General features: G+C 39.7%; 2 protein-coding genes across 6 annotated transcripts in view; one reads left to right on the top strand and one right to left on the bottom strand.

Moving 5' to 3' along the window:
• CMSS1 (cms1 ribosomal small subunit homolog) overlaps positions 1–15,779 on the top strand; it is a 488,636-nt gene that overhangs the window by 239,143 nt on the left and 233,714 nt on the right. The window lies entirely within an intron of this gene.
• Positions 1–15,779, bottom strand: part of FILIP1L (filamin A interacting protein 1 like) — a 347,951-nt gene that overhangs the window by 192,337 nt on the left and 139,835 nt on the right. For all 3 annotated transcript variants that reach the window (XM_030204059.1, XM_030204060.1, XM_030204061.1), the window contains 2 exons: positions 13,048–13,320; positions 6,359–6,532 (listed from right to left, as the gene is read on the bottom strand). In XM_030204059.1, coding sequence (XP_030059919.1) covers positions 6,359–6,532; positions 13,048–13,311 — 438 coding nt within the window. In that variant the 5' untranslated portion in view covers positions 13,312–13,320. The remainder of the gene's footprint in view (positions 1–6,358; positions 6,533–13,047; positions 13,321–15,779) is intronic.

Raw genomic sequence — 15,779 nt, 5'->3', positions numbered from 1 at the left:
TTGACTAGTTCGTAAGCTTCAGGAACAAGGGACTGTCTCTTATGCATGTCTGTATACTGCTGCACTTCCATGATATTATTATTATTACTATTTTTATATAGTGCTATTAATAGTCACACTAGTTTGCCAATGTCAGGAAGATGGTATTCTTGCAAGAATGTTCACATATAAGACCAAGCAAAAGTAAAACATGAATTTCTGGCCATGACACGTTTCCTTATCCTAGTGCTTGTCTGTCTCACATGAGACCATTTTACAACATGCATAGTTCTGCAGAGTCAAATTTTCCATGTTCAGTTTGGCATCCTTCTATTGCTTCTCTGCAATTTGGATGTAATGTGCTGTCAGTGACTTTTGGTCTGTTATTTCATTTTAAAACTATTTGTACCAGATAAGCTCATTGGACTAAAACAAAAAAATATATACACCACAACCCAAATCTGGTTTAGCAGCCCCATGGCATTGGCTTGTGCAAACCTCACTGCTATGAGGAGCAAATAATTAGCCAAGGCCCAATGCATTCAGAAATAAAGAAAGGAGCCAAAACACTGGAAAAATAGAATTCTTCCAGTTAACTTTTTCCAGTCTTTACTCTTAGACATGGAAAAAGTGGAAACTTTTATTTTGCTAAACCTAATGTGAGCAAAAGCAGTAGGTCTTCTGTGAGGTCCTTGTAAGTTTAAATCCCCAACCATAATCCGCTACAGGCAGGGTTCACTTGTAGAACTGATTTAGGAAGATAGTATAAGCCATCAAGGGATGGAATGTAATCTGACTGCTTCTAAAGTGGAAAAAGATAGTTTGCTTGGAAATTACTTTCTGTTTAATTTTTTTCTTCAGTTGATTTCAGGTTTATTTGTTTTTACAGAGCTATGCATCCAGAGTGAGAGATCTGGGTTTAGATTTCTGAGTCATAAAACCAGATGCAGTACAAAAGTAACATAGTAAAAATGTCGGCAGATAAAGACTTACACGGTCCATCCAGTCCACCCAACAAAGTGGCTAGAGTTGAATCTGGAACTCAGCACAGGTTCTACTTCATTATGACTAAACACTGGTACACTTAATCTCTATCTCTCCCTGCCAATTTTGGGGCACAGACCGTAGAAATCTGCCTGGCCCTGGTCCTACTTCCCAACTACTGGAGTTGCCATCAAAATCCAGTCCAGCCTTGATCCTGATCTGTTTATGCCATTTACAGGATCCAGACTGTAGAAGTCTGCCAAGGATTGGTCTAACTTCCTAACCTCTGATGAGATCTTTTATGTTTGTTTAATTAGATTCCATCCTTTTTCTATATAGTGATCCTCTGTGTGTGTTTATTTATTTATTTATTTTATACTTTCTATACCACTTTAACTGGTAAGCAGGGCAAAGCAGTTTACACTTCTAAACACAAAAATCATACACAATAAAATAAGAAGAAATAAAAAAAGAACTGCAATGTGAGATAGGAAAGAATACATACCATTCATAATAAGCGCAACAAACAGACAGAGCACGTACTTCCAGGATAACTGGGTTCCAAACCAATCATTCCAAGCACTCAGGACTTTGTAATTGAGTATGCTTGTTCAAATAGCCAAGTCTTCAGTAGACATTTATAATTTTTCAAAGAGGTCTCACTATGCAAAGATAGGGGCATAGATTTGCATACACTGCCTCCATGGTATGCAAATCTGTCTCCTGCATATTCATTGTGGATATCCTGAAAACCTGACCTGCCTGCGGCTATGAGGACCGGAGTTGCCTACCCCTGCACTAATAGCAGCCACAGTGTTGGAATAGTCAATATTTAGTGGCTGCTATCGATGTTATGCAAAGGGACACCATATAATTGTATACACTTGTGGTCTTCCTCTTATATATATGAGATATACTTCCCCATGGGTTTTTAATATTGAGGGAGTGTGTTTTTTAAGTTTATGTTACTGTTTCTACTCCTGTTTGGTGGTTTTCTTAGTTCGAGGGTTCAGTAACTTAGCCAACAATAGGGCCTTGTTTACTAAGCTGCGTTATAGGCGCATTAGCATATAGGCATGTACACGCCTACAATATCCCTATAAGCACCTACACGGTTTGCACATACGCTAATTGTAGGTGTGTTAAAAATGCTAACACGCCTTAGTAAACAGGGCCCTCCTGCTTCCTGTATTGTTGGTGCAGTGGCTTAGACTGCCAAAGACAAAAGTCTGCCTTTTTGTTTAATATTTATACAATTCAGTTTTCCCTCTAAGATGAGGTTTCATCCTACCATTATCTCTGTGGTAAGGAGAGCCTTTCCAAATTTTAGAAGGACTGGGTGGCATAAACAGTTATATTACATTAATTGGTATGGACCATTAGAGGTCTCTGCTGTCCTACATGGCATAATCTTGGGGTCTCTATTCAAGAGAAGGAAAAAGAGGAGGAGGCATAACAATAATCTATAAATCTCAATTCACAGTCACAACAACAGCAGAATCTATGCTTCCTCAACTTGAAATAGCTTAAGTAAGAATCAACCACCCCAACCTATGTGATAACTAAACCTAAACCTATTTTACAGACCCCCGGGCAACTGGCAAGAGTCACAAACGCACTTCATGGATTTCATATCAAATACCTGCGTTTCCACCCAGGACCTTCTCATAGCAGGAGACATCAATCTTCACCTTGAAGATAACAACTCAAGCAATGTACGTGAATGTAAGGACTTCCTCCAACTATGGGAACTCAACTGGCCAAATATGCAACCCACCCATAACAAAGGTCACTCACTAGATATTATCACCCACAAATTCTCAACAGAACCCACTCTCACACTTATAGATACAAAATGGACACCCACACCATGGTCCGATCACTACAAAGCAAACCTTTCCCTCTGCTGGAGAACAAAAAAGGCACAACAAAAACAAGAGAAAAAAACCTACACTACAAGAGGCAAAATAGACCCACTAACATTCTGGCAACAATTCTACACCGACGAATGGACAACACCTACAAATTCGCCCCAGTTTCTCCAAGAATGGGACAACAGATGCAGAACAGTACTAGACAACATAGCACCTCTTCAAACCAGAATCTCACATAGAAAAAACTCAATACCATGGTTCAATGACGAACTGAAAGAACTAAAAACACAGGTCAGAAGACTTGAAAGAGCATGTAGCAAAAAAAAGACAAACACACATTCAAAGAATGGAAACAACTACAAAGAAAATACAAATACACTATCAGACAAACTAAAAGAACGTACTACAAAACCAAAATAGGACCACACTACAAGGATACACACAAACTCTTCTCACTCGTAAACAAACTCCTAAATATTACACCGGTTACCTCTAATAATACAGACACCCCATCCGCAACCAACCTCGCGAAATACTTCAAGGAAAAAATTATAAAGCTCCGACTCAAGATACCTACCAACAGCACTGAGTACACAAACATCCTTGAATGTCTAGACCCAAAACCCGGGGAATGCCCAGCAGAACGATCATGGACCAACTTTGATACGCTATCGTCAAAGGAAATCTCACATTGGCTCGGAAAGTACGCTAAGTCACAATGCAAATTAGACATCTGCCCCACTAGCCTAATAAGATCCGCCCCAAACAATTTAAAAAAGATCTCACGAATCATGTAAACCACAGGCTTCAAAATGGTCTCTTTCCCACGGACAAAGGGAACATCCTACTTCGCTGCCAAAAGATGCTAAGAAAAGCACAATGGACCTAACTAATTATCGCCCAGTAGCATCGATTCCACTCATAACCAAACTCATGGAGGGCATAGTAACGAAACAACTCACTGAATACCTAAATAAACACTCAATTCTGCATGAGTCTCAATCAGGATTTCGGTCAAATCACAGCACCGAAACTGTACTAGTATCCACAATGAACTCATTCAAACAAGCAATAGCAACTGGCAGCACATACTCCTACTACAATTTGACATGTCCAGCGCCATCGACATGGTTAGTCATGAAATACTATTACATATACTAGAATACTTCGGAATAGGAGGCACAGTTCTCAAATGGCTCAAAGGATTCCTAACCACAAGATCATACCAAGTAACAACAAACGCGGACATATTACTCCCATGGACACCTGCATGTGGAGTTCCCCAAGGATCCCCCCCTCTCTCCAACTCTCTTCAACCTAATGATGACACCTATAGCCAGACTGCTAGCTAATCAAAACCTCAACCCCTACATATACGCAGATGATGTCACGATCTACATACCATTCAAACAAGATCTAAACGAAATCACCAACGAGATCAACCAAAGCCTTCAAATCATGCACTCTTGGGCTGATGCATTCCAGCTAAAACTCAATGCAGAAAAAAACACAATGCCTTGTACTCACAACACAACAAAAAACAAATACTCCACCATAACCACACCATACTGCTCACTTCCCGTCTCACAAAATCTGAAAATTCTTGGAGTTACCATTGATCGAAACCTCACACTCAATGCCCATGTGAAGAATACAATGAAAAAGATGTTTCACTCCATGTGGAAACTCAAAAGAGTAAAACCTTTCTTCCAGAGATACATCTTCCGTACCCTGGTACAATCAATGGTAATAAGTCATCTGGACTACTGCAACGCACTATACGCGGGTTGCAAAGAACAAACTATCAAAAAACTCCAAACAGCCCAGAACACCGCCGCCAGACTCATATTTGGAAAAACTAAATATGAAAGTGCAAAACCACTGAGAGAGAAACTTCACTGGCTCCCACTCAAGGAATGCATTGCGTTCAAGATCTGCACAATGGTACACAAAATCATTCACGCAGACACACCAATCTACAAGCTAAACCTCGTGGACCTTCCTCCCAGAAATGCCAAAAGATCATCCCGCAAATTTCTGGACCTACACTTTCCCAGCTGTAAAGGACTAAAATACAAGCTGATACACTCCACCACCTTCTCTTACATGAGCACGCAGCTGTGGAATGCATTACCAACTGCCTTGAAAACTACTGCCGAAATAACGAAGTTTCGCAAATCTCTGAAGACACATCTCTTCAACAAGGCATACAAAGAGAACCCATAACCCACAAAATACCTACGAATCCACCAGCTTTGACAGTCCACCTTCTATACTATCCTTCCTAAAACCTTCCTTATCTTTTCCCTTACTTAACCCCAACTTAACCTTTGTATACTACCAATTGTATTTGGTATCCTATAATGAATATGCCACAACAAAACTCTGTACACTACCAATTATATCTGACATCTTGTAATGAGTATGACATAACAAAACTCTGTAAGCCACATTGAGCTTGCAAATAGGTGGGAAAATGTGGGATACAAATGCAATAAATAAATAAATAAATATTTTGTGACAAACTGGTGCAGGAAGAGGGCCTGTTAATGTATGTGGCTTTAGACCATGGCCCTCTCAGGAATTTCTGATCAAACAGGAAGTCTAGATAAAAGGTGGAGATAGGGAGAGTTGCCTTGCTTCTGTGACACTGATCCCCTTCCGTTAATGTTATAACACAATTTAGGGGTCACAACCCCCAGTTTGGGAACTGCAACATTAACCACTTCCCCTATATTTGGGAACACACTGGTGATTTTGTAAAGAGAAATAAGAAAGCAAAAAAATATATTAAATAGTCTTTTGATTTATTGGATTAACCTAATTCCTGTTTGTATTTTCCTATACCACCCAGAGCACTGAGTTGACTAGGCAGTACATAAAATGAACCTTAATAAATAAATAGGTGTTTATTTAAAAAATAATTATCACTTGCTCTGTCCACGGATCTAGGCAGGTTACAATTAAAAAAATTCATAAAAGCAACAAATAAAACCTATATTAAAATAAATAAAACATACATTTGCAACAACAAAATATAGACACCATAATCTACCAGCTTAAAGTAAGCTCACAAATATGTACTGAGACAATGCACCAGAAAACTATGAAATGCTTTAGTAAATAAGATCTTGAACAGTTTTCGAAAGCGATGATAATTTGTCAAATTCCTAACCTCAAAAGGCAAATTGTTCCACTCAAATTATCTACCAATTGTAAATGAATGATTACACATTTCCAAAAAATTACATGATTTAGCAGAAGTCTGTAACAACATATCTCTTCCAGAGTGAAGAGCCTTCTTAGCAACATGGGGTGTAGCAGCTTCCATAAAATAAATAGACGCTTCATTTGCCAATGCACAAAACAATCATACATAACACTTTAAATCTAGCCCACCACAGGACCAGCTGCCAATGCAAGGCTATCAAAATGAGGTACAAATCCAGCAATAACCGGGCTGCAGAGTGTAAAACACACTGAAGAGTGTTGCGTGTTTATATCATAGCACATAGACTTACCTCACTCAAGGGCTTCTCATAAATGTCTTCCTGCCACTGAGGTGCTTTTGCTTGCATAGCATCTCGTTGTAGTGCCTCCAGCACCTTCTTTGGTGTGACAAAACCATATTGTGCTTCCAGCAAAGCCAAATCAATTTTCTCAGCCTTTAAGATGGATATGACTTCATCTCGAGCCTGCAAGAACACAGGGTGTTAACAAGTTGAACAAGTGGGTTTTTCAACAGAAGATTTATTTTTTAGAATATAATCATTAAAGCTAGAAAATTTATTTATTGCATTTTTTTTGTTACATTTGTACCCTGTGCTTTCCCACTCATGGCAGGCTCAATGCGGCTTACGTGGGGCAATGGAGGGTTAAGTGACTTGCCCAGAGTCACAAGGAGCTGCTTGTGCCTGAAGTGGGAATCAAACTCAGTTCCTCAGCTCCCCAGGACCAAAGTCCACCACCCTAACCACTAGGCCACTCCTCCTCCAAAATCTGTATTTTGTTTTTGTTTTTTAAGTTTATTTAAATGAGGCATATATTTTTATGTAGCCTTTTTATTGTACTACATCATTTTATTGTAATTTATTTTCCCATATTTCATTTTATTGTCAATAGGTATTTATATATCATGTTTTTATTTGATCTAAAAAGTGATGTTTACCATTTGTTCTTGTTTCATGATGTCACATTTTATTATCTTTGGTCCAGTTTGTTCATGTTTATTTATCAACAATCATTGTAAAGGCTTTTTATGAATGGATTTTTCAGTATTTATATATTGCCTAAAATTTTCATTTTATTCACCCTTTCCATCTTTTATAATTCATGTATCATTCATTTAGGGCTTCTTTTACAAAGCCGGGCTAGCAATTCCTGCACGGCAAATGTGAGGAAGCCCATCGGCTTCCTCTCATTTGCCGCACAGGAATCGCTAGCATGGCTTTCTAAAAGAAGCCCTTAATCTTTTATTCGCTGTTTTTCATATCACAGGATGTTTCTCAGTTTATTCATTTTTAATCCTTGTTGTCACTGTTGGAAGAATATATCTCTCATTTAGTATGTTTGTATCTCATATTTGCAATATGCATGCATATTACTCATTGTTTTCCCAGTTTACCTTGCTTATTATATTTGCTTATACTTGCTATTTTGCTATTGTTCTGCTGTTAGCAAAATTGTAAGTTCTATGTACCATCTTGGGTGAATCTCTTCATAAAGGCAGTTAATAAATCTGAATAAACAAACAATAAACAAACATTTGGTTCTTATATACGTTCTTTCGTTGCGGTTACTATGAGTCTCATCCAGTATTTGTTTTGCACCACGTTTGTTCATATATATAGTTTTACACGTGCACATATTGATCAGATTGTAAAGCACTATATACATTTCATCACACTTTCCACACTTATGATAATTTATTTATATTGGACACGGTTCGTTTTCTACATATTTACTTTTTACTTTGGCACCACCATTAGGTGTTATGAGATGTAATACATATGCATGAGCAACATGTACAGCTCCACAAACATGAGGTTCCATGTCACGGGTCACACACTATATTAGGCTTTTAACTATGAATTGTGCTTCTTCACACCTTGTTTGATAGAGGATACCACATAGCTTCATTGCTTTTTTCAAGTTAGTGGTACGTATCTTTTTGATTTTCATTTTAAAATGCTGCTGTATCAGCGAAGCTCGTGCAGTATGCTGATGTTTTTATTTCACTTTATTTATCACTGCATTTGTTGTACTGTTTTAGTTTTGTTTATATCTTCCATTTAATTCTGTCCTACTTGGTTCACAAATCAATTTTTTAACCTCTGTTTTTATTAATATCTAATTTTTCATTTTTTGTTTACTTTAGCTGCAAATTTGTCTCACAATTGTTTAATATTGTTCCTCATTATTAGTAGTCCATTTTATGTTTTTGATTCTTTCATCTTTAACATTCGCATTTGCGGTGTGGTACTGTCATGACTGTGGTCATGATTCCTCTCTGACTCACCTTATGTGCTGATGATCAGCTGCTGAGCTGGCTACTGTCTGCCTTGTTTCTTTCCTGTGTGTTTCAAGCCTCACTTTGGCGTTCAGTGTGTTTCCTGCCTCTGTCCTGTAGGGTTTCCACTTCCTGCGTGTTTCAAGCCTCACTTTGGTGTTCAGTGTATTTCCTGCCTCTGTCCTGTTTATAAGGAAGTGGTGGACTTTCATTCAGGGCCTTTGCAATGCCAAAAGTCTCCAGGTTAGTCTGTGTGCAGTGTAGCACTTCTGCCTTGTTCTAGTCTGTGTGCCCGTGGGCACTTCTGTCTTGATTTCTTGTTGCCTTGTTCATAGTCTGTATGCCTGTGGGCACTTCTATCTTGATTTCTTGTTGCCTTGTTCATAGTCTGTGTGCCCGTGGGCACTTCTGTCTTGATTCCTTGTTTAGGGTGCCTGTGTGCACTTCTGCTTCTGTTCTTCTCCGTCTGTTTGTGTGCTAGGTTCAGCCTTCAGCCATAGTTCTGTTGGTTGTTTGTCTGTGTGGGTCAGCTTTGTGTCCTGCTTGTGTCTGCCCTGTCTGTCTTTAGCTTCAGTTCCCATCCTGCTTGTGTCTGCCCTGCAAGCCTGCAGCATTAGTTTTGACCCTGCTTGTGTCCGCCAAGCCTGTTTGAGAATCCTGAATCCTGTTCCAGTCAAGCTTGTTTGAGAATCCTGAATCCTGTTCCATTGTTCGAGTATCCTGAGTCCTGTTCCATTGTTCGAGTATCCTGAGTCCTGTTTTAGAATCCTGAATCCTGTTCCAGTCAAGCTTGTTTAAGAATACTGAATCCTGTTCCCGCCAAGCTTGTTCCAGAATCCGGTTCCAGTCCAGCCAAGCCAAGTCTGTTCCAGAATCTGGTTCCAGTCCAGCCAAGTCCGTTCCAGAATTCGGTTCCAATCTAGCCAAGCCAAGTCCGTTCCAGCCAAGTCCATTTCAGAATTCAGCTTCATCCTTGTTAGTCCAGTCCTGGTTGGGGGGTTTGCTTCCTGCTGCCGCTCGAGAACAGTAGGCCAAGGGCTCATGTTGTTCCAGAGTCTGTGACTGTTTGTTTAAAGCCTGGGACCGTGACAGGTTTATTGCTCACCAAATTTCTATTGTCTCAGATTTCTGCGGTTCACTGTCTTTCAAGTCTGTTGCATCATTGACATGTATTTTTCCTTTGCACACTTCTCTTCTCAACTTTATAGGTTTTGGCAGGTTTTTAAACTTATACATTATTCACTTGTTCACTAATTTTATTTGTCTCAGATTTCTGCGGTTTACTGGCTTTTAAGTCTGTTCTGTCATTTAGAGGTATTTCCCCCTTGCACACTTCTCAACTTCATGGCGTTTTGGCAGGCTTTTGAATTCATATTTTATGCACTTTTGTTTTTGCACTTTACATAAGTACATAAGTAATGCCATACTGGGAAAAGACCAAGGGTCCATCGAGCCCAGCATCTTGTCCACGACAGCCCCCAATCCAGGCCAAGGGCACCTGGCAAGCTTCCCAAACGTACAAATATTCTATACATGTTATTCCTGGGATTTTGGATATTTCCAAGTCCGTTTAGTAGCGGTTTATGGACTTGTCCTTTAGGAAACCGTCCAACCCCTTTTTAAACTCTGCTAAGCTAACCACCTTCACCACATTTTCCGGCAATGAATTCCAGAGTTTAAATACACGTTGGGTGAAGGAAACTTTTCTCCGATTTGTTTTAAATTTACTACACTGTAGTTTAATCGCATGCCCCCTAGTCCTAGTATTTTTGGAAAGCGTGAACAGACGCTTCACATCCACCTGTTCCACTCCACTCATTATTTTATATACCTCTATCATGTCTCCCCTCAGCCATCTCTTCTCCAAGCTGAATAGCCCTAGCCTCCTTAGTTTTTCTTCATAGGGAAGTCGTCCCATCCCCGCTATCATTTTAGTCGCCCTTCGCTGCACCTTTTCCAATTGTACTATATCTTTCTTGAGATGCGGCGACCATAATTGAACACAATACTTAAGGTGTGGTCACACCATGGAGCGATACAACGGCATTATAACATCCTCACACCTGTTTTCCATACCTTTTCTAATAATACCCAACATTCTATTCGCTTTCCTAGCTGCAGCAGCACACTGAGCAGAAGGTTTCAGTGTGTTATCGACGACGACACCCAGATCCCTTTCTTGGTCCGTAACTCCTAACGTGGAACCTTGCATGACATAGCTATAATTCGGGTTCTTTTTTCCCCACATGCATCACCTTGCACTTGCTCACATTAAACGTCATCTGCCATTTAGCCGCCCAGTCTCCCAGTCTCGTAAGGTCCTCTTGTAATTTTTCACAATCCTGTCGCGAGTTAACGACTTTGAATAACTTTGTGTCATCAGCAAATTTAATTACCTCGCTAGTTACTCCCATCTCTAAATCATTTATAAATATATTAAAAAGCAGCGGTCCTAGCACAGACCCCTGAGGAACCCCACTAACTACCCTTCTCCATTGTGAATCCTGCCCATTTAACCCCACTCTCTGTTTCCTATCCTTCAACCAGTTTTTAATCCACAATAGGACATTTCCTCCTATCCCATGACCCTCCAATTTCCTCTGTAGCCTTTCATGAGGTACCTTGTCAAACGCCTTTTGAAAATCCAGATACACAATATCAACCGGCTCCCCTTGTTTGTCCACATGTTTGTTTACTTCTTCAAAGAATTGAAGTAAATTGGTCAGGCAAGATTTCCCCACACAAAAGCCATGCTGACTCGGTCTCAGTAATCCATGTCCTCGGATGTGCTCTGTAATTTTGTTTTTAATAATAGCCTCTACCATTTTCCCCGGCACCGACGTCAGACTCACCGGTCTATAATTTCCCGGATCTCCCCTGGAGCCTTTTTTAAAAATGGGCATTACATTGGCCACCCTCCAATCTTCCGGTACCACGCTCGATTTTAAGGATAAGTTGCATATCACTTATTCACAATTTGCATTGGGTCATTTACACTTTAGAACAAAATTTTTTTGCACTTTTCATTAGACCACTGATTTACAATATGTTTTTTGGTCATTCACATTTTAGAACAATTTATCTTTGCACTTTGATGATACTATGCCATATATTTTCTTTCTTGTACCCTTTTGTCTTTTTTGTTTCTGTCACCACACACTATTTTGCTTCTATATTGACTCTATTACTACACATCTCCCTATTTCCCTATTTTTATTTATGTTTTCATATCACGTGTTGTTTTATGTTTTTTATCTTTATATGTTTTATTATTATTATTATGAGGCCCCTGATGAAGGCAGAAGTGCCAAAACACAGCCTGTGCTGGGTGGTGGTGTCAAGCAAGTCCTGTATATTGGACTTGGTCTATTTTGGGTGTTGTTGTCAAGTACATTGGATTTGAAGAGTGTATTCTGGACATACGTTTTGGATCTTGTGAATAAATTTAGCCTTTTGGACAACCTGGAACTTTGTCTTGGTGCCTTCCACTCTTTTTGTTTGATTGTGGAAGTGCTCATGTCCTTCCTTCTGTTTACGTGTACTTCTTAACCACAATCGTTGCACTGATCTTCAAAGAGAAAGTATACACCTATTTTCATTTTCGAACATAAGCATTTGCCCTGGTTTAATTTTTTGGTTCCTGTTCCTGCAGGTATTTTTTTCCTTGAAAATAAAATTAGTAGGTTGGAAAAAGCAAGCTAAGGGGGTCTTTTACTAAAGCTTAGCCCGAGTTATCTGCAGCAGGGCCCATTTTATTCCTATGGGCCCTGCTGCAGAGAACTCCAGCTAAGCTTTATAAAAGACCCCCTAAATGCATTATTTTCTTTGCCTGGCCTAAGCCTGCCCCCACAAATGCCACCTTCTAGTATGTGTAACTCCATATGTACTTTTAGCTGGATTAAGGCTAGGCAATTTTCAGAAAGCCCATGACTTTTGAAAATTGCCCTGCATGGCATTTAGGTATATTTGTCTTGTTCTGGACTTTGGGGCAGTTTTCATGACATTACCAAGTTTGGAAATCTGTGGAGCCTCGCAGGGTGAGTATGCACCCGGGGGCAATTCTGTAAAGAGGAAAGTAGGCATCTTATTTCCTTTACAGAATACTAGTGTAACTGAGTATATGTACACATATATGTTAGGCAATTACAACATTCTAGAATTTAGTCAAGTAAGGGATAAGGGGATGGGAGTTGATATACTGCTTTTCTCTGGTTACAATCAAAGCGGTTTACATACTATATACAGTAACTGTGCACACCACCCAGATCCACCCATGTATATGGCCACCTTTAAACTACACATCGTATTTAGGCGCCAGATTATAGAATAGCATATAGCCAGAATATTATTATTTATTGGTATATGTGCACACGTACAAGGGTATATGCCAGTATTCTGGTCATTTATGTGTGTTCCTGGTGCCTAAATGTTGGCGCTGCCTTTACAGAATTACTCCCCCTTCCCACTGTGTCTGTAGTTTCTATATATCTATGCTGCTATTGTATGTATATCTTCTCATGGAAACAGATGAAATGCATTGGTTGTGGACAGGACATACCACTAGCATGTGGTAATGACAGGCCTATTAAACATGATTCATAGCCCAAATCACAGCTGACTGGAGATTCCCACACTTTTTTTTAATGTTCTATTTACATTGTAAAATTAACAGCAACAGCACTTAATATAAAGTCAGCCAACCTGGAGTTCTCCTTCAAGCACACTAAGAAGGAACAGCAGATCATCTCTTGAGAGGTCCTTTCCCCTTTCAGAATAGGTCCTTGATGTTTTTCCAGCTTTGTGGCTTTTTAGAATGGTGTCGCTTTCTGCCACATACTCTTTATCCTTGGAGCTCTTCATCATTCTCCCTGATTCAGGCTCTTCCATTTCAGAACTTCTGTGCTGGTGTCTTAGCCTTTGCTGTCTCTGCTTTGGCCTTTCTGTGCTGTTGCTCCTGGAACGCATTTCTATATTCTGTGCAATGACAAAATGAAAAAATGAACAGACAAAACTAGTGCTGATAGATGACCCAGACTAGAAAACATTCTTTTAAAATTAGGAAGAATCCAGCCCTGTGCTATCTTTGACAGAAGTTTGATCAGAAAGTTTAAAAACGTGAAGCTTGGGATTGCTATTTGAAGCAGCTACCTAGTTTATTAATAAAAATATTACATTTCCTTATTTTTTAATGTTTTTTTTTTTTTTTTACTACTAGAGGGTCCCTTTTACCAAGCTGCGGCAAAAGGGGGCCTGTGCTGGCGTCGGTGTGTGTTTTGTTGCACGCCGAGGCCCCCTTTTACCGCAGCTGCTGAAAAGGTAGTCTTTCTTTTCTGCAGGAAATGGCTGTGCGGCAAGTAAAGCACTTGCTGCCTGGCCATTTTGGGGGGAGCTCTTACCGCTAGTGTGTGTTTTTTATGCATACCGAGGCCCCCTTTTACTGTAGCTGGTAAAAGGGTAGTCTTTCTTTTCTGCATGAAATGGCCACGTGGCAAGTAAAGCACTTGCTGCGTGGCCATTTTGGGGGGAGCCTTTATCGCCTCCCATTGAGGTGGCAGTAAGGGCTCCCACGCTAACCTGATGGTAATTGGGCAGCTCATGGCACTGCCCAATTACTGCCAGGTACACCCCGGCACTACAAAAGTAAATAGTTTTATTTTGTAAATTCTTTCCAAACCAACATAATATTTGATTACTGCTTCATTCAAATAATCTCATCCTTTTCCCTTCCATGCTAGACACACAAACATGCATGCCGTCCCCACTTGTTAATGCTTAAAATGATTAGTGTTTACTATTGTAAATTTGCCACAAATTATAAGTGGAGCCCATTAAAACTTCTGCTAAGGATTGCATAAGCAGCTGCACACTTACAGGAGTGTTCCTTGGACACATTTTCATATCTGTAGGTAATAGGTTTTGGATGGGCAGCAAAGGAATGGTCTGCTTTGGCTTTCCTGTTTGGCCCTGCCTTGCAGGCTGATTCTGAGTGCTCTAAAAGCCCTATTTTGCATAGAACATAGAGACTGGGTTTGAGATGTCCAGATTCGGACTTGCACAATTCTGGAACTATTTTAGAAAAGGATCTGTCAAAGTAGAGACTTTTCTAAAATACCAGCAGGAGTACGCCTTTGTTTGCCAACACGTACTGTGGGAGCAGCAATTGTATAAATATTCACATTGGAAAAAATGATTGGCACAGACCCAGAAGCTTCCATGTGGAGGTCACCTCACTTACCGTCATGGCACTTACACATGGAAGTGACAAGTTTACTCCTCCACTTGTAGGTGCCCCATTTTACAAACCTATATGTGTAAGTGCAACCAATTGGCTGCAGTTTTAATGTGGTTTATTTTATTTCATTTCTGAGGTGGTCAAAATCTACATGGGATTAAGGAGAATGACTCTCAATTCCTCATGTAAAGCCCTGGTTGAAACGAATACTTTTCTAAAACCTATACATGTCGTGGTACAGGTATAAAAGCTGACATGGCCATTTTCCATGTACTCATGTTTTCCTTTTGTGAAACAGAGAATACACGTGTCTATTTTAGTTCTACCCAAGCCCTGTCCGAACCATGTCCTCTTGAAACCTCTACATAGTATAGATTTCCACATGTAAATAGCAGCTTTCTGAAATTGGCTTGTATCTGTAGATTCCGGTCTTTCCACATAGAAATAGCGGAAAGAACTTCTCCGATAACCTCCTAAATGTGTCTGTTGTTATAAATCCTGAAGATCAGAGTGTGTAAGAACTTGTCTCATATGTCTCTTCTAAGCCTCTCTTTTTTTTTTTTTTTTTAACTGTCTACCCATTCAGCAGCCTCTGGTGGAATGTAGTGTTAGAGAATGACCTCATATGAGTTCACTGTGTGTTTTCCCATTCCTGAGTTCTGTCATCTTTCAGTATTAACTTTATTACCATCCAGTTCCCATGACTGTGTTCTCTTTGCTTTAATTAAAAGTAGTTAATTATCTGTCCATGTAGAGAGTTCAGCTTTTCCATAAGGACAGTCACATAGTAGTTTGTGTATGTATGTTTGTATATGAGTGAAGATCAGTGAACAAACCTTTGGTAAATATCATTCCATGTCTGGTAGAACTAGAATCACGGTTTTGTTAAAACCTTTTGTTTTTTCTCCTCTTAGCGTTTTTCTGTACATAGCCCAAACCACGCAGTTTTTTTTCAAAGGAACTTCAGAGAAATTTACTAACATATGATGCATCCATAGGCATGATATTTCCATGAGCTCACATCCATAGGAATGTATTAGAACTTTTATCTGCATATCCTGCTTATTTTCGAAAGAGAAAAACGCCTATATTTCGACCCAAATCGGGAGATGGGCGTTTTTCTCGCAAAGGCGCCCAAATTGGTATAATCGAAAGCCGATTTTGGGCGTTTCCAACTGCACTCCATTGCGGAAACGAATAA

This window comes from Microcaecilia unicolor, chromosome 5 (assembly GCF_901765095.1).
Source record: "Microcaecilia unicolor chromosome 5, aMicUni1.1, whole genome shotgun sequence".
Classification (NCBI taxonomy): Eukaryota; Metazoa; Chordata; class Amphibia; order Gymnophiona; family Siphonopidae; genus Microcaecilia; species Microcaecilia unicolor.
This window is presented reverse-complemented; position numbering and strand designations above follow the sequence as displayed.